This window comes from Alexandromys fortis, unplaced genomic scaffold, assembly GCF_014885135.2.
Source record: "Alexandromys fortis isolate MF-2015 unplaced genomic scaffold, M_Fortis_MF-2015_v1.1 scaffold_123, whole genome shotgun sequence".
In the NCBI taxonomy this organism is placed as follows: Eukaryota; Metazoa; Chordata; class Mammalia; order Rodentia; family Cricetidae; genus Alexandromys; species Alexandromys fortis.
The window spans coordinates 1,184,707-1,202,994 of record NW_026068003.1 but is presented as its reverse complement, the minus strand read 5'-3'; the positions used below and the strand labels follow the sequence as shown (position 1 = coordinate 1,202,994).

The 18,288-nt window shown below is 44.3% G+C and overlaps 2 protein-coding genes across 6 annotated transcripts in view; one reads left to right on the top strand and one right to left on the bottom strand.

The window, feature by feature from the left end:
- On the top strand, positions 1–5,376 carry Pdhb (pyruvate dehydrogenase E1 subunit beta). The gene is made up of 10 exons (XM_050161135.1): positions 1–114; positions 188–241; positions 1,453–1,560; positions 1,654–1,716; positions 1,798–1,833; positions 2,177–2,462; positions 2,982–3,092; positions 3,389–3,480; positions 4,476–4,617; positions 4,848–5,376. The coding sequence occupies exons 1-10, from the start codon at positions 73–75 to the stop codon at positions 4,991–4,993; spliced, it is 1,080 nt and encodes a 359-aa protein (XP_050017092.1). The 5' UTR covers positions 1–72; the 3' UTR covers positions 4,994–5,376.
- Positions 5,377–6,425: 1,049 nt separating this feature from the next.
- Positions 6,426–18,288, bottom strand: part of Pxk (PX domain containing serine/threonine kinase like) — a 72,323-nt gene continuing 60,460 nt past the window's right edge. For 2 of the 5 annotated variants that reach the window (XM_050161132.1, XM_050161130.1), the window contains exons 17-18: positions 16,609–16,671; positions 6,426–7,601 (exon numbers count right to left, since the gene is read on the bottom strand). In XM_050161132.1, the coding sequence (XP_050017089.1) occupies positions 7,387–7,601; positions 16,609–16,671 (278 nt within the window). In that variant the 3' untranslated portion in view covers positions 6,426–7,386. Of the gene's footprint in view, positions 7,646–7,857; positions 7,875–16,608; positions 16,672–18,288 lie in introns of all 5 variants that reach the window. The other 3 variants (XM_050161133.1, XM_050161134.1, XM_050161131.1) reach the window with 3 other exon arrangements.

The following is an 18,288-nucleotide window of genomic DNA, read 5'->3' as shown; positions in this document are numbered from 1 at the left end:
ATTGGTTGCGCCAGGCCTGGTTTGCGGCGCTTCTGTGTTGTCATTAGGCCGCCAGTAGAGGACACGGGCAAGATGGCGGTGGTGGTTGGCTTGGTGCGGGGGCCCTTGCGGCAGGTAGGTCGCAGCTCCCGGCACCCCCGCGGCCGGCCCCGTGCCCTCCCTGAACCTCCTTCTCTCTCCCTGCCAGGTTTCCGGGCTGCTGAAGAGGCGTTTTCACCGCTCGGCGCCCGCGGCACTGCAGGTAACGGGCGCCGACGCCGCTGGGCGAGGCTGGGAGGGGGTCCCCAGTTCCCCGGCAGGCCTGAGTGGGCTGGGGGGCATCGCGGACCCTGGCGGCGGCCGAGTCTCGGGGATGATTCTCGCTGCCTCTGTCCCCGCCCGGCGCCACTCACACCGACAACCCTCCCCGCGAGGCCGGCGGCAGGATAATAAACGATCAGTAACCTCCCCCCACCCCCGAAATTATGGTAAAATATTAGTTTCAAACCTTTTGTTAAAATGTAAAGTTCCGTGGCATCGGATGCATTCACCATATACGCTATTTATTTCTAGAGCTTTTTTTGGTCCTCCGAAACAAGAGCGCTATCCATTACACTATTATAACTCACACTTTCTCCAACCGCTGTTACAGACCATATTGTGTTTTTCTGGTTCTTGTTCAGTGTGCTTGGTCTAGAATGTCACATAAGTTGAATCATTTGTCCTTCTGTGTCTGGCTTATTTAACTTCTCACAGGAGCTTCAAGGTTCATGTTGTAGCATACATACATCAGACTTTCTTCCTTTGAAAGGTTGAATCGTATCCTTTGTACACTTTGTACATTTATTCAAGGATAGATATTTGGCTTGAGTCCCTGATTCTCTGGCATCTGTATATCTAGAAGTGGAAGATTTTTACCATTCTCCTTATTAAAGTAACAGTTCCTAGGTTGTGGATGTCAAGTGTTGGGCACTAGTGAGTGCTTAATACTTAGCCTTAGTTAGACTTCCTTGCTAGTTCTCTACCTCCAAGAATAGTGATAAAACAGCCTAGCATGTTTTCTACTTAGGAAACTGCCTGCCAGCTAGTTTAGGGGTCCATCAATTTTCTCACCTGGGCGTATACATCAAGCAGCACAACAGAAGCGTTCTGTAAGCCCGTCATTAAGATCTAGTGAAGGATTAGTGACAGTGTTACTTATTGAACTTTAATGTGCATGCTATGTATTTATCTGCTTTGTGTATGTGTGTGGGTGTGCATGTGTGCGCTTAAAGAGGATCAGTTTCCCCCTTCCACTATGTGGGACCTGGCGACCAAACTCATCAGACTTGGCCATCGGAACTTTAAAAGAGAACTGCTTGAGTATTAAGTTTATGTTCTGTGTTGTAGGCAGCCTAGGTAAGTATAAGGAAGGGACTCTCCGTAGTATCTAAATCCTTTACCGTATTTCCTCTTTATATACTCCTGTGACAGTTGACAGTTCGTGAAGCTATTAATCAAGGTATGGATGAAGAACTGGAAAGAGATGAAAAGGTATTTCTGCTTGGGGAAGAAGTTGCCCAGTATGATGGTGCATACAAGGTAACTGAAATAAGTAAACTTGATATAAAATTTAAAAATATGCATTTGCCCTGACAGAACCTTGAAGGTCATGGGGCTAAATCTTAATTGTAGGTTAGCAGAGGCCTGTGGAAGAAATACGGTGACAAGAGGATCATAGACACCCCCATATCAGAGGTGAGCCTTCCAGACCAGCTTAGAGTTGAGGACTCAGTTTTATTTCTGTGGACGTTTTCTTAGGCTGCTGTTTCTTTACAGATGGGCTTTGCTGGAATCGCTGTTGGCGCAGCTATGGTATGTGCTATTAGTTATGAAATCTAAGAGATATCCTTTAATATTATCTTCTGAAATAATTGAGCTGGGCACGGTGGCACTCACCTTTAATCTAACCCAGCACTTTGGAAAGCAGATTTCTGAGTTCAAGGCCAGCCTGGTCTACCGGGTGAGTTCCAGGAAAGCCACGCTAAACACAGAAATCGTTTGGAAAAACCAACAACAACAACAAAAAAAAAAAAAAAAAAAAAGGAAGAAGAAAGAAAAATATTGTTTGCAATGTTGGAAGAGTGGCGTGGTTATTTAGTATTCTTCCTTGTTGTATTTAATCTAATTAACGTTGGTGTTTTTTCCTACTTGACAGGCTGGGTTGCGGCCCATCTGTGAATTTATGACCTTCAACTTCTCAATGCAAGCCATTGACCAGGTTATAAACTCAGCCGCTAAGACTTACTATATGTCTGCTGGCCTTCAGCCTGTGCCCATAGTATTCAGGGGGCCCAATGGTGCCTCAGCAGGTGTAGCTGCCCAGCATTCACAGTGCTTTGCTGCATGGTATGGGCACTGCCCAGGTTTAAAAGTGGTCAGCCCCTGGAATTCCGAGGATGCAAAAGGACTTATTAAATCGGCCATTCGTGATGATAATCCAGGTCAGCATGGTAACATTAGAAACTGACATGAACTCTTGCATGTGAGGAACTATCAAGGGCACCTAGTGAGATGTAGACACAGCATATGTAGAGTGCTAATGGTTTGTAGAGAGTAAAGGTAGTAAAAATTGTGCTTTTTTTCTCTGCTGTAAAGTGCTGGTTACTTACTGCATATCTGCACCATTGGCTTAACTCAGCAAGTAGAATTATATTGACCAAAGCTGGGTGGGGACAGCACTCGCCTTTAATCCCAGGGTGTGGGGTGGGGTGAGGGGTGTGGATGTGAGTTCAAGGCCAGCCTGGTCCACTGGGCTAGTTCTAGGATAGCTAGGGCTGTTTACTAAAACAAACAAAAAAGATTTATATTGACCGAACTTAGGTGCCTGCACGGAACCCATCCTGAAGCTTCTAGACGGATGGAGACAAGGCTTCTGAGTATTCAGATGAATGATTTTGCTGTCTATACATTCTTAGTCATTTTGTCTGTAGTTGTTGTTTGAAAACTTTAATGCCTTGCAGTGGTGATGCTAGAGAATGAACTGATGTATGGAGTTGCATTTGAACTTCCTGCAGAAGCTCAGTCAAAAGATTTTCTGATTCCTATTGGAAAAGCCAAAATCGAAAGGCAAGGTAAGAACACCTTAGTATACATTAATGACTATTTTCACTGTAGCCCTTGTGTTTGCATAGGCCAGAAGTTACTGCCAAGTAGTTTGACTTAAAAAGTAAAGGTTGAATGAGCTCAGGTTAGGCTTTTCTGAATCTCTGTCTGGTACGTTTGTATTTCATGTCCAGAAATACGATCTCATTGCTCAGGTCACTGAAATAAGGTGAAGGCTTGATAAGACAAGAGCCATAGCCGGCAGCAGAATCACCGGTGCTACATTGCTTCCATTGACCTCTAATCTGTGACCACTTTATTTCAGGGACCAACATCACTGTAGTTGCCCATTCAAGACCAGTGGGGCACTGCTTAGAAGCTGCAGCTGTATTGTCTAAGGAGGGAATTGAATGTGAGGTAAGTGGACATTCGCTCCCCTCCTTCTTTAAATCAGAAACTCCCTTTAGGACTCAAGGCTGTTGAGCTGGACGCACACACGAGATTCTGGATCTTTTAAGTCCCTTTCTCAGGTTACAATCCAGTCGTGCTGGCCTGGGGTGACAGCTCATTCAGTAAAGGGCTTTCTGTGCTAGCATGAGGACCTGAGTTTGGATCCCCAGCACCATGTAGAAACAAAAAAGCCGGGTGCGGCAGCATGAGTTTGTTATCCCAGCCCTCGGGAGACAGTGCTTGCTAGCCTGGCCAGCCAGCCTAACCAATCAGTTAGCTCCAGATTCAGTGAAAGGACATTTCTTAAAAAAAAAAAAAAAGATGAGGTGGAGAGCAATTGAGCAAGGAACCTGACGTCATCCGCTGACTCCTCACAGTGCATATAACACACGCGCACACACACGCACGCACGCACAAGATCCAGCCTTGGAGCTGGACTTCAGAAGTAATGGAACCTAATCTCCTGTGTAGTTCTTCTTGGAAAGTATTACTTGCTGTGTTTTATAAGCTGTGAAATGGGGATGATAGAAATTCTCCATTGGGTGTCATGATGTAGGGCCTGCTGCACATTAAACACTCAACTATTTCTTTTGTAAGAGGGATGATGAAACCAGGGAGGGTGAGTGAACCCTATAGGTGAGCCAAAGTTTCCTGTAATGGGAATACAGGTTTCCGCTTTAATTATAAGTTCTTTGACTTTTTGTTTAAGACAAGGTCTTGCTGTGTAGTCCACACTATCCTCAAACATGTGGTCATCCTGCCTCAGCCTCCTAAGTGTTGGGATTACAGGTTTACACCAACATACTGGTTTTCCTTTTAGTCTCTACGTTTGTGTACCTATTAATAGGTGTATTCAGTTTTCCTTAACCCAGAGATTAACAAAAACAAAAAGTGTTGTTTTGGAGTGAAGGCTGTATTTATCTCTTGAAGTCTATAAAGCCTATTTACTGCACTGTTTGTAGGTGATAAATTTGCGTACTATCAGACCAATGGACATTGAAGCCATAGAAGCCAGTGTCATGAAGACAAATCACCTCGTAACTGTGGAAGGAGGCTGGCCACAATTTGGAGTGGGAGCTGAGATTTGTGCCAGAATCATGGAAGGTATTTCAAAAAAACTGGTTCTAGGATACAATCAAGCTGTAGTGAACAGTATACATAGATCAAGCTAGGTGTGACCGAATGACTTTTCTGCTTGTCAGTCTAGGGTTTTTGTCTATCAGGAAAATGTTTTAAAAGGTCCAGTCAGAATCAGTGCCCCGTAACTAGGGTTCGTTACCTTGTTTTTTTCTGAGTCCCAAACCAGCCTCTCAGATGAGCCTTCTTTTCTCCAGGCCCTGCATTCAATTTCCTCGATGCTCCTGCTGTTCGTGTCACTGGTGCTGATGTCCCTATGCCTTATGCGAAGATCCTAGAAGACAACTCCATACCTCAGGTCAAAGACATCATATTTGCAGTAAAGAAGACACTGAATGTCTAATTTGGACTTTGACATCAAGTCATTGACATTTATTTAAAATACTTGTTGGGATTTCATCTGATGTGTACTGAGAAACTTTACTATCATAAAGTTAATGCTAAAGCAGCAGCGGGTGTCTCTGTACTGGTAAGAAGTGTAAATGTGCTTATGGGTGGAAAACACTCCCTGCCCTAGATGCTATACTTTCTTTGTCTGTTACTGTTAGTCTAGTCTTTGAATAAGATTAATATAAATATTTACCCTCTTTCACTACAAGGGGCAAGAATGTTGCAGAGTCCTGATGAAAGATACACCCCCAGAAGATAACTTATATGTTTTAAAAGTATATTATCTACATTTGCTGTTAAATTGTTTTGATAAGGAATAAAGGGGATTCCTACCTATGAGTAGTTGTATTTATTTTTCTCCAAGACATGTTTCTCTGTTTAACAGTTCGGGATGTCTAGGTACACGCTTTGTAGCCCAGGCTGGCCTCGAACTTACAGAGATCTGCCTGCCTCTGCCTCCCAAGTTCTGGGATTAAAGGTGTGGCAAGTAATTGTATATTAGTGAAATAATGTATGTGCAAGTCTTGGAGTACTATTAAGAAATTAGTGTCAGATGAAAAACAACCTGATATGCTGTATAAATGCAGCTTCCTTAGTTTTTAAGATTTCACTGTATCCCTGGCTGGTCCAGAACTATCTGTAGACCAGGATCTTATAGACATCCACCAGCCTCTGCCTCCCAAGAGCTGGCACTAAAGGTATATTCCATGTACCTGACCCTAATTTGTCATTCCTCTACTGCCCCAGGGCCATATGCATGTTAGCCAAGTGCTCTACTACAGCCCCAGATGCTATTTGCTTTTATTCATGTATCTAAAACTTCATCCAAAATTGCAGAAACTGAAAGCAGAAGCACTCAATCCAGGTTTCCATCATCAAAATAGTCTACTGCCTCATAACCTTTTTCTTTTGAGGCAGGGTCTCATTGGCTCAGGTTCCTTTAGTAGATGATGATGACCTTGAGATTCTGACCCATCTACCTCACCTCCTAAGTGCCACAGACACACACCACCATACTTAGTTGATACAGTGCTGGTAATGATCCAGGGCTTCCTCAGTGCTGTACAAGCGCTTTGTCAACTGAGTTATATCCCCAGTGCAGTGTCTCGACTCTTCAGACCTAACAGGATTTCTTTTAAAATGAAAGATTCGTGTGAGGTGCTCCTCCACAGTATCCAAACTAGATACTGTCATATATGAGCCTCATTAAAACTTGATGGAAGGATTTAAACAAGTTATGGAAGTGTATAGATAGTCTCTAATAGTAAGGGTTATCAGCAGGTATGAAGGAGACACGGAGACAGGACAGGAGGAGGAGTCACACCACACTTCACAAAATGTGCTGTATGAAGTTCTCATCTGAAATACCTAGCAAAGCCACAACGTATTTTCTTAACATGATTTATTTTAATAAAAAATACAGCTGAGTATGTATCACAGATTACATGAAACTATACACAATGACATTCTTTCTGCATAGTAACCAACACTGATGTGTGTATTTGAATTTTAACGTGGATTTTTAATAATCCTTTAAAGTGCAATTTATTTAAAGGTTTAAGCAAATCACAGAACGAAAGATTTTTAATAACTGAGTAACATCAAAAAAGATGCTGAAATTGGATACATCGAATAAGAAGTGATTGCCATTGATGCCAGATTCACTTGTAATGACTCTCCCTCTACTCCAACCTGACTTAAATGCTGAGAATTAAGACAATCCTTTAACTGGCAAGAGCTTTTTCTGTGGTTAACGTTTTCCCGTCTGTCTGGGTACATTCTAACTGAAAAGAAGTGTGAATCCAGAGTGGCTGCTGTCAGCCACAGAGAGACGCCCCCTCCTGTAGAAGGGAGAATCAAGAGAGAGCTCTTGCTTCTCTGCCTCAGCAGTATAACTAACTGCCTTGGTTACAGTGTTAGCGTCTGAGGTGAACTACGTAAGAAATGACCAGAAAATGTTTGAGAAGACTGAACTGTGAGAACACTTTCGATAGAGTGGCAGAGATAGTAACAGGCCAGTCACTGCTGTGACAGAGTATCATCATTGCTTTTGTTTTCTGTCATTTTCCTTTAGCTGGTGAAAATAATTCCCATATGCTGCTGCCCCTAAAGGAAGCCCATTGGAGTCACAGGAGCAGAATGTTAAGGCAGCAATGCTAGCCCCACTTTGTTCTACTTGGAGAGTGTTTTCCTCTTGGAGTATGTCGGCAAGACTGGCTGTACTGGCTCTGCCGGACTCGCCCCAGAAAGGGACTTGAGGGAGGCTGTGCAAGGACTCAACTAGGAAGAGGGACTTGGGTGGGAGTGGGACAGAAGAGCTTGGCCTCCCAGTGTAAACAGGAAACATCAGCCAATTTTAGGAGCACTGTGATCACAGGTTTTGGCTTTCCTCAAAGTTCCCTTTTGGAAATTCTGGATAGAGCTGAGCAAGGCTCCACGATTCACACCATCCACATCCTGGGGCAGGAGCGGGACAGGCATCTCTGTGCCTGAGGTTGTTGAGGGAGCTGCTGGTGGAGGCGGAGGAGGCGGAGGAGGTGGAGGTAATGCAGAAGACAGCCCTGCAGAGGAAAAAGAAGGTCAGTGTTCCACCTTTCCACCTGCCCTGATGCTGCTTCTACTTGGGCTAGGGCAAAGTAGAATCTGGGGAGACTAAATATTCTCAGAGGGGCCAAGAACCCAGTATTCGGGGTATTTTCAAACACTAAAAAAAGGAAAGAACACAAAAAAAAGGGGGGGTATTTAAAGGTTATTTCTTTCAAATGTGAGAAGAGAACTGAATTGAGTATCAGGGATTTTGTGAAACCACACAGTGACACCAATCCCTAGAGCGGCTCAGACTCTGTTCCCAGCAGGTCAGCTATACCTACTGAGTACACAGGGTGAGACATAGCTGCATGCAGAGTTGGGCCAAAGGGATGAACAATCCCTAGCTGCTTCTGCACACAGTATTCGAAGGCTGTGATTGGCTAGACTAGGCCAGCAAGCCCCAGGGATCCTCCTGTCACAGCCTCCCCAGGCTTGCAGTTTTATAAGTGTGTGTTGCTGCTTCTTGCTATTTCTCAGGGCCTCCAAGAATCATGGCGATCTGGCAGCAGCACACAGCTGCAGCTTCACTTGAGAAGTGTGTACTGTTGTAAAGACCAGAGCCGAAGTGGGAAGAAGCCCTACGGTTACGTGCCATTATTTGGCTCCAGGTAGAAAGAGGACTTGATGACAAAAGTGGGAGTGACATCTGTTGGCCTGTTAAAGAGCAAGCCACTCAGGACTCAAGGAGCCAATGCCAGCTGTTGAATCTGTTTTGAACGATTTCCTGTTGGGCTGAATTAAACGTAAGATACTTGTCAACAGGAACTTGAGAAAGGGGTCTCTCCCTGGCAATGGCATTCTCAGAGGGAAGCCCAACCCCAGAACAGAATGAGTCCTCGTGGCCATGCATGTCATGGATTCTGGACAAAGAAAGGGAACCTGGGTATCTAACACATCCTTCAGGTGAACTTTTTAAACGTTCATTTCCTGTGTATGTGTACCACACGAGCAGGCCACAGTGCACGCGTGGAGCTCAGAGACAGGTGGTGGCACAGCCAGTGCTCTCTGCAGCATGTGAGTCTAGAGATTGTAATTCAGGTCGGTGAGGCTTAGGGCCCACGAGCCATCCAGTCAGTCACTAGATTTCATTTTCTTGTTCTTTTTTAAGTCACTAGGTAAACTGTTCTTTCCAAAGTAGTGAGATATTACTGCTGCAGGTGACTTTAATGGATGGCAGTTATGAACACTGTGGTTCTCTAAGACCCTACTTATCTGTTGTTACCACACTGCTGTGGGCAGGAGGAATAGACAAGGTACATTGTGCACTAAATATGGATCAGGAATGAATGGCTCAAGGTCACCAATAAAATACTCAAGAAAGTACTAAGTGTGGCAAGCAATGGCCAAAGTCTTGCAGTTCACAAACCCACTTACCTCCTTTATACCTTTAGCCCAACCTAAGGCAACCAAAATGAAAGGCTCACACAAATGCACAGTCTCGTTCTGCAATCATGGAATTCTCAAACAAGGATCCCATAGCAATACAAATAAAGATTAAATACAGACAAATGAATAAAATGTAATTTACATTGGTTTTGCTCAACAATGATTGAAATTCAACTAGGTTTTATGTAGGATGGATTATGGAAGACATTCCTGGCTTTACCTCATAGGACTATAATGAATAGTAACCTTGAAGTGACGACTGAGGTAAGAAGCCCAGGTGGAATGAGCGTAGAAGCATCCACTTAGGGCATCTGAGTATATGCCAATGAAATGTTGGAGTGAGGGAGGACTCTCTTGACAGCATGCAGTACCAAGGCTGCCAGAGGAAGAAGCTCTGCCCATGTGGGGGTGAATGGCTATCAAAACCCATGCACTAGGCACTATCCTAATGGCCAGAGAAGGGCAGTAGAAGTATTAGACCAGACCAGGAGCTGTAGGTTTCCCCCGCCGAGCTTTGTGTCCAGGTCCCTGGTTGAAGAATCACAACAGGGTTAAGACTCAGAAGACAGGCTTGGACTGCAGCAGCACTGGGGACCCCACCGCTTGCCTAAGACTGGCTGCCCTCCAGTCTAGGGTTTAGGAAGGCTTGAATTCACGAGTATGGGTAGTGGCCTTGGCATACAACAGCTTGGCTTCAGAGAACCAGTCCTTGATGCTGGCACCAGAACCTCACATGTACTACCAGAGTTTCGGAGTCTGTCTGTCTGTCTGTCTGTCTGTCTTCCTTCCTTCCTTCCTTCCTTCCTTCCTTCCTTCCTTCCTTCCTTCCTTCCTTCCTTCCTTCCTTCCTTCCTTCCTTTTTTTTGTTTTTGTTTTTTCGAGACAGGGTTTTTCTGTGGCTTTGGAGCCTGTCCTGGAACTACCTCTTGTAGACCAGGGTGGCCTCAAAACTCACAGAGATCTGCCTGCTTCTGAGTGTTGGGATTAAAAGGCATGTAGCGCCACCTCCTGGTGAGTCTGTTAGCTTCTTTTAAAGGTCAGTGAGTATAAGATAGGACCATTAGAAACAATGTCAAGAAAGGAAAGATGAGGGCTGGAGAGATGGCTCAGTGGTTAAGAGCATTGCCTACTCTTCCAAAGGTCCTGAGTTCAATTCCCAGCAACCACATGGTGGCTCACAACCATCTGTAATGGGGTCTGGTGCCCTCTTCTGGCCTGTAGGCATACACACAGGCAGAGTATTGTATATATAAAAAATAAATAAATAAATAAATTAAAAAAAAAAAAAAGAAAGGAAAGATGGGACAGAGAACAAACATAAGCGGACAAGAGGAAAGAGCAAACTCCACGGATGGGACATGCTCCTAAAAGTGCATCTACAATGACAACCAGGACAGTCCTGAGTTCTCCTATCTTACCCTCTCTTAGACAAAAATCTCAATTAGCTGATCTAACTTTCCCAGAAGCCTCTCCACCTGGCCCAGTAGGAATGTGGCAATCAGCTGAGTGCCATTCTGGTACACAAAGAAAAATTACATATTTTAGATCCTGGGAAGGTTGCTGTGCCAGGAACATTTGTAACACTCTTTTGGGAAGGACATTTGGAGTTACCTATTTTTAGGTCAAATCCAGTAGTCTCTCTAGGTTTCTGTAGATCTGGATGGGTCAGCCAACTGGCCACTAGACCATACCAGACCCAGAAGACAGCAGTGACACAGGGACACAGTAGTTCTCAGCTTCTTGGGCCATCTTTGCCTTGGCCTTAGGCAGATGAGGAGACTCATATCTCAAGAATTCCTAAGTGTATGTCAGAACTTTTTTTTTTTCTGTCATCAATCATAAAAACCAGGAGGTTGTGACAACTCAACTGCCTAATACCACGTTTTCCTCAGTAACTAGGAACCAACATTCTGCAGCACAATATTCAGAGTAACAGTTTACAACATTAAAATGGACTCAGATGCCACTGAGATGCAATTAAGAGCTCACATTTCCAAACTAAAATTGGAATGAAAACGAAGATTTTAGAAGGTCACGATGGAAATGAAATGGATACAGATGAAGTGACTGGGGTGGGGTGGCTTTTAAAGATGCTGCGTTTTCACTGAGATAGTCCAAAAAGGAAGTGCTCTCTGTTCGGCTTCCCGTGTCCACCAGTGACACAAACACAAAGAAACACAGCATCTCTAAAGCTGGAGAATCAGCAGAGCTTACTTTACCGAAAACTCACGTTCAAAGTGGTGCATGCTCTACTGAAGACAGCAGAGGGGGAGGGGAGGGAGGGAGGGAGGAGAGAGAAATAGAGAGACATCATTATTTAGAGTTTAGTGTCATTTAAGCAAACAGTAACAGTAAAATGTTAGTCTGAATTGCAAGTTAAGTATTCTCATTGCAAAACTAGGGTACACTTAACCACAAAATGTGTGCTGTACAAGCTCAAACATGAACCTTTCAGGATACAGCAAATGAACAAGCCACCTTTTCACACTTTTCTAAGCCAGTGAGATGCTATTTTTATTTATTTACAAGCATAATAGGCACTTCGGAAGAGCAGGCAAGGCCAGTGGTCTGTTCTGCACCTATTACCAACCAGGGATGTTTATCAAGAGGTTCAATAAACTCACTGTTTTACAAAGCAGTCTTCCACGGTCTAAAATAGACTCTTTTTAAGCTGAGAAGAACAAAGTAACAGAACAGGTATAAGGGGGTTTGTGGGTGGGCGACTTCTCAGGAAGAACCGTGGGACCCCATCCCCAGCCCACTTTAGCCTAGTGAAACTTCCAATGGCAAAAGCAAGGAAATGGCTTTGTTTGTTCTTTCAAACTCACTAGGTTTTAGGTTAAAAGAAAACAATAATGCTTCTTTCCCCACACAGTGAGCCCCAGATTTCCTCAGGACAAACAGCAAGAAAGAACATTAGTCTGAGATGGGCCCCTCAATCCCTGTGGCCACAAGACCAACTCTGGAAGAAACAAAGGAGGCTGGGAACATGCAGTCACTCCTTTTTCCTTCACCAGGGGAGAAATCCAAGGAGAAACTCACACCCTTAGAACTGGGGGTGGCGGGTGGGCATGAGAGAGTGGGCAGAAAGCTGCAGCAGAGGGCAGGCAGAACCAAGGCACTCCCATGGTCAGCCCTGCACGACAGGCAACCTGCTCAGGGAAAAACACATTGCTCTGTGTATGTGCAGCTTTGCTTACTGGATTGAGAGACCAAACCCAGGGTGGAACTATATCCCCATCCTAGGGTTTTTTGAGACTGTCTCACTACATATAGCTCAAGCTGGCCTCAAATTCTGAACCTTCCTGCCTCAGCTTCCCAATATTACAAGCATACACCCGCCAGGCTTGTGTATAGCTTTTGAAAAGAGATAATTAATTGGTAAAGTTGAATACAAACATTTTGGTATACACTGGCCTCAGACTTGATTAGACCAGGCAAATTCTACATTTTAAGTAAGTTCATTTTTCTCAGTAAGTTCAAAATTCTCTAGATGGTGTAAATCCTTACTCCTATTAATTCCTAACTCTCCTCGGCTCTCTCTTCCTTACGCTCTATCATTCTCTAGGCTCACGTTCCAGTTATCTCCTTAAGCTCTCCATAGTCCCCACCCTAACCTTAGGATTGTTTACTGCTTAGAAAGCCTTGCAGAAGTCAGTTCTTTCCTACCACGTGGGTTCCACGGACAGAGCTCTGGTTGTTAGACTTGGCAGTAAGCACCTTTACCAACACAGCCATCTCCTTGGCCCACAGATCCTTCTAAAAGTCGGCTCTCCAGAAAGTCATCTAGAGAGAAGATATCTGTGAGCCTCCACTACAGAAATCTGGAGATAAAGGGTCAGAAGATAAAGTTGGGGACGGTTAAAAGTGATGATGGTTTACAGAGAGATTTTATTTGAAAGAGTAAAAAGGAAACCTGCATAAGACAGGGTCTGAGCTGTGGTTTGACTCAAGGTTTTTAGGGCTTTTTCATTTGTCAAGACTGTTTTTCTCTCTGAAAATTACTTGTAGGGTGTTTTATATGTTGGTTACCATGCCAAAAGCTTAATTCCTTTATCATGCCTTCACCATTTTTAACTCAGAAGTTCAAATTAATTAGAATTAATTAAAAGTAATTTTGTTTTATAAAAGACATTAATTAAAGTAAAATAAAACAAGACAGTTCCTAAGAATGGAACTCATTTGTTCACGGTTACAGAGGGCAACTGGTAGAGCCGGCTCTGTGCACTCCAGCAGAGCAGCGCTTAACTTCCATGGTCATGATACTCCCAGAAAAAAGCAGGCTCTCAATGAGTGGAGTAAATGAATGGAGGCAGAATCAAGTTCAAATCCTGGATCTTGAAGCTTCCATTATCTGTTTACCTTGGTCAAGTTCTCAACTCGACTAGCTCAGTTTTTCTGTGAAATAGAGATAAACTGGAATCTACTCTTATTGGACAGGAAGAAAGTTAGGATTAAAGGGGACAATGAATACAAATCACTTAGATGTGATTACTGAAAACAACAGTTTTATGTTTCCCCTTTATTTAGCATCCTTAACATACTCTTATAAATGTACTTTATAAAAAGAGCCAATACATGAAGAGTTTGGGTCTATCCTTGGCTACATGAGATCCCATCTTAACCACTACCTTACAAAAAGGCCTAGAGAGTTAGTTCAGAGGTTAAGAATGCTTGCTGCTCTTCCAGAGTACTTGAGTTCCGTCTTTGGCACTCCTATGAGAAGGTTCCCAACTGCTGTAATTCCAGGGATCCAACAACTTCTGCTGACCACCCCCAGAATTTTCACAACACATGTGCATGATTCCCCACACACAAACACATAAATGAAAAGGAAACCAAGACAATATGCCTGCAGTCTGTTCCCCAAATACAGTGAGAGCAAATATCTGTGTATTTGCAAACTGGGGCATTTTAAAACACTCAGCTCTACAAATGTACAGAATTTTAATCCTTCCCAAAGAGGCCTTTATGAGTCATGGGACAATAGAAAAGAATTAGAAAATTTTCACTGAAACAAACAAATGAGGGCCTTACGAAAGAGTATGAGAGAATGCCAGCCACCAAGTCCAACTGCCACCAGAGTTGAGGAAACAGTATTAGTCCCAACAATTTAGTGTGGATCTCAACAAGTACCAACAAGTCCTGCAGAGAGGGTCCCAGCTGCTAGACAGGGCTCATCTGGTAATATCTCTTCAGTTGGAAATGCCTGTCACTTCTGCCAAATCCTAAGGAGCTAAAACAAGTCCATCTTGTTCTAGTCACCATGATCACCTAAAACTGAAGCTGTGGGGGAAGAAGTCCCACTCAACCTGCCAACGCTGACCTGCTGCGGTCCCTCCTCTTCTGAAGGGCTTGGCCTATCTGCCCCACAAGGCTACATCATGCTCCTCACCCAGGAAAAGTTGAGAGCAGAGCCAGCCTCTACCTCCCAAACACTTCACCTACAGTAAAGTCTCCTAGTGCTAGGCGCAGGGCTCAACCTGAGATGCTGCTTGTCGATAAGCCAACCTTTGATACAGATCTTTGTGGGGGAGGAGAGGATCTGTGACAGGATCTCTCTGTATAGTGTCACCCTGGCTGTCCTATAACTCATTCTATGAACCAAGCTGGCCTTGAACTCAGCGATCTACCTGCCCCTAACTCCCACAGTATTGGGATTAAAGGTGTGTGCTACCACTGCCTGTTGAGAAAGATCTTTTATTTCAGAGGAACTACTGGGAGAAAACATTACCAGGTTTTAGACCATTAGCAGGAAGTTTCTGTCTATTTGAACTGTGTTCCAACAGTTTGGAGCTTCTGAGGCACTGGACATCGGCTGGAGCCTGTCCAATTCTCTTTGTAACCCAGGCTACATGAAAGTGTACCCTGAAAACATTTGAGGTAAGCAGACCTACTATGCACCTAAAATGCTAGGTTGCTAGGCAAATGATATAAGATTCATTACAAGGAACAGCCAGTAGAGGTCAGAGCATCATGGTCTTTGGGATAAATAATTCTGTCAATAATTTCAACAAAATCATTACAGGGAATAAAGGCTCTCCTGACAGCCACCGTACTCGGGCTTCAAATGTGTTCTCTCCAGTTCACAATACTGTTCCCTGCCACCCCCACTGTCCTTAGATGAAGCTTTTCCCATATTGACTGACTGCTAGAAAAAAAACTCCATTTTTCTTCTCTCATTCTTAAAGTTAGCTCATCTTAGGTAAAGCTGCTATTATATGAAATCACTCCCACCTAGGCACAGGTAACCAGGAGAGTCAGACTATGAATGAAATCAGGCATCCAAAGGCAAAAGCAAGCTGCCCAGAAGCACAGCTCACACACAGTATGCTCGGCACACTAGGCAGGCATCTCCGTTATCTAGGGTTAAGAGTTCTCAGAACCCCCTTCGTTTCCTTAGTGTATGAAAACGAGAGGAAACTAACACCATATATTCAGCTGGAAATGGCTCAAAACAGTCTGAATAGTAGATTTCCAGAAACTTCTGCTCAGCTCAAACAGTTAATCGCCACAAGACAACTCTGTCTATTAAGAAGTTCTTTGCAAAATCTGCTGAAAAAGTCAGAGATAAAAGAATCATCCCAATGATCTGGCATTTCTGCTCTATAAAACTGGCCCCGGCCCTAGAACACATAACAGTAAGCGACCAGTAAACACTCTCAGCCAGCAAGGAGAGAGTCAATCAAACCAGCCTTCTTGCATTCATGTTTTTTCCCAGGAGCTTTAGTCAGAGTCATTTAAAGGCAGCCAATACCTATATAAGCATTAGAGAATATGGTACCGTCAGCTCATATACCAATCCTGCCAAAGACTTCCCTTTCAAACAGCTGGAAGAACTCTTCCAAGGAAAGCAATAAACTCTGAGTGGAAAAACCAGCTTCTTAGACTAAATGTTCTTGAATAAATGATCATTCATTCAAGGAGGAAAACGAAATGTGTTGTCCCTTTGTTTTTACTGGACTGCAAAATGGTTAGAAAGAAGATCTTAGTTCAAAAAGGAAAGGCGAAAGTATTGTGAGATTACTCCACAGGACTGTTCTTGTATGTAATTCCAAAGACAAATTCTTTGTCAGTATTTTTCCCCCAACAACAACAAAACCAAAAACCCTCACAGTATCTGATTTAATTCACAAGGTGAAACGAAGGTTAATGATAATTATCAGATAAATACACGCTTTACAGAGCAGAATAGAGAACAAACGGTTATCCAGAAATTGTTAGTAGGGATGCTTCACTCTGTGCTAGGCAGCTTGTGAGCTCTGCTGTGACCAGCCCACAGCAGGAAGGGGCTGCAGGAGAAACTATGGTAGGACAAAGTGTAGGACAACAATGTGTTTGCTTTGCCCAAAGACAAGCTCCGACCCAAGGAGACTTGCAAGAAGCTTTTCAGCAAACAACAAGCTTGAGCCAGAGAGGACTAGGGGTCCTGAAACCAGCCTGTCCCCTGAGCACTGACCTTGGGAACCAACCCGTCAGCCCCTCCCGAGAACACATTTCTCATTTGCTTACGGCCCTCTGGAGAGGTGGGGTCTGTGTCCTGAAAGGCTTGGGTGGAGAAGAAGAAGGCCTGTCGCCTTACACAGTACTGACCTGCTGTGGAGGGTGGAGTTGGAGATGATGGAGATGTGAGAGGTGAGCTGGCCCCAGATCCTGCTGAGAAAAACAGAGAAATCCTCGTGGGGACCAAAAACAGACATTTGAAACTTGGCATGAGCAGAAACTCAGCATTGTTTGAGAATCTGTTATTAGCCCAGTATGTTCTGTGGAGCAATGTGATGAGAAACAGAAAATATAGAAATTAAGCCAAGCAGTAGTGGCGCACGTCTTTAATCCCAGCACTCGGGAGGCAGAGACAGGCGGATCTCTGTGAGTTGGAGGCCAGCCTGGTCTACAAGAGCTAGTTCCAGGGCAGCTCCGAAGCCACAGAGAAACCCTGTCTTGAAAAAACAAAAACTATAGATATATGAATTAGACCCAGTGGTGGCAGGTTTCCCTCCAGTGCAAGGTGTATTTCCTTCACCAGCCTGGCAGAATTCTCACTTAAAGGAAGCAAAAGCACCTTGTAGAATTCTCTCTCTCTCTCTCTCTCTCTCTCTCTCTCTCTCTCTCTCTCTTTACCTGCTGGTAAAGTTGATCTTCAACAAGTCATGCCTCATTTTCCGTGGTCAATTCAGATAGGAAGATGTTTGCCTACCCTAGAGGAGATACTGAGAGGCTCATGGGAGAATTGAGCTGGTGTGGTCACATACTACCTATAATTACAGTCAGTGCCCTGGAGGTTGAGCTAGTTTGGGCTACTTAATGAGACTCTGTCTCAAACACATGGGTGAATGTGAGCAAAGCCCAAGTCGGGTTAGTGGTGTACACACCTTTAATCTCAGCTCTTGGGAACCAGAGGCAGGTGGAGCTCTGTGAGTTCAAGATCTACATAGTGAGTTCCAGGACAGCCAGAACTACACAGAAAGAGACCCTGCCTCAGAAAAGGAATCTGATGTGGTAGTGTACGCCTGTGCTCCCAGTACTTGGGAGGGAGGGAGGGAGGAAGGGAGGGCGGGCGAGAGGGGGAGCGAGAGCGAGAGCGAGAGAGAGGTACATTCAGTTAGAGAGGTGCAGTCCTGAACCTGGATTTTCTTTACTTTTTATTTATTTTTATTTTATGTGCATTGGCATTTTGCCTGCATGCCTGTCTGTTTGAGGGTGTCAAAGTTACAGACAGTTGTGAGCTGCCATGTGGGTGATGGGAATTGAATCCTGGTCCTCTGGAAGAGCCATCGCTCCAGCCCCACGTAAGACCTTTTCTTACATGAAATTTAGTAAACAACCTCATTTAGGGTAAAAACCATAAGCAAAATCCAAATTCCCTGTAGCTGGAAAATCTCTAGAAAATATCCCTTCAGCCCAGCAAGGAAGTAGCCCCCACAGCAGAAGCCTCTTGTTTGGAAATAGGAAGGCACAGTCCTGTGGAAAGGACAGCCAGAGCTCCTTCACCTGGAGCCACCAAAGGGAGTGCTGCTGTCCACCAGCACTGAGAAGCCACCACTAGCTCCAAGGCTAGGCTTCTGGCTACAGCACTCACAGAGGACGTGCTGGAGCCCTGGGGACACACTGGAGATGGGTCCTGAACAAACCACACCCTGCATTCTCCACGGTACATCCTCAGCTCAGTGTAGGAGGGTTGGTTTGCTGAAAAGGTTAGAGGCAAAACTCAACAAGGCTGCTTTCCATACTGTTTGCAGCACTAACAGATCTTAAAGACAGAAAACCGGACTT

Bases quoted from the DNA above. Each gene is read 5' to 3' on its own strand.
- Pdhb (XM_050161135.1), top strand. From the start codon at position 73: ATGGCGGTGGTGGTTGGCTTGGTGCGGGGGCCCTTGCGGCAG. The intron at 1,717-1,797 runs GTGAGCCTTCCA...GTTTCTTTACAG, and splicing joins TAGACACCCCCATATCAGAG to ATGGGCTTTGCTGGAATCGC. The intron at 2,463-2,981 runs GTCAGCATGGTA...AATGCCTTGCAG, and splicing joins CATTCGTGATGATAATCCAG to TGGTGATGCTAGAGAATGAA.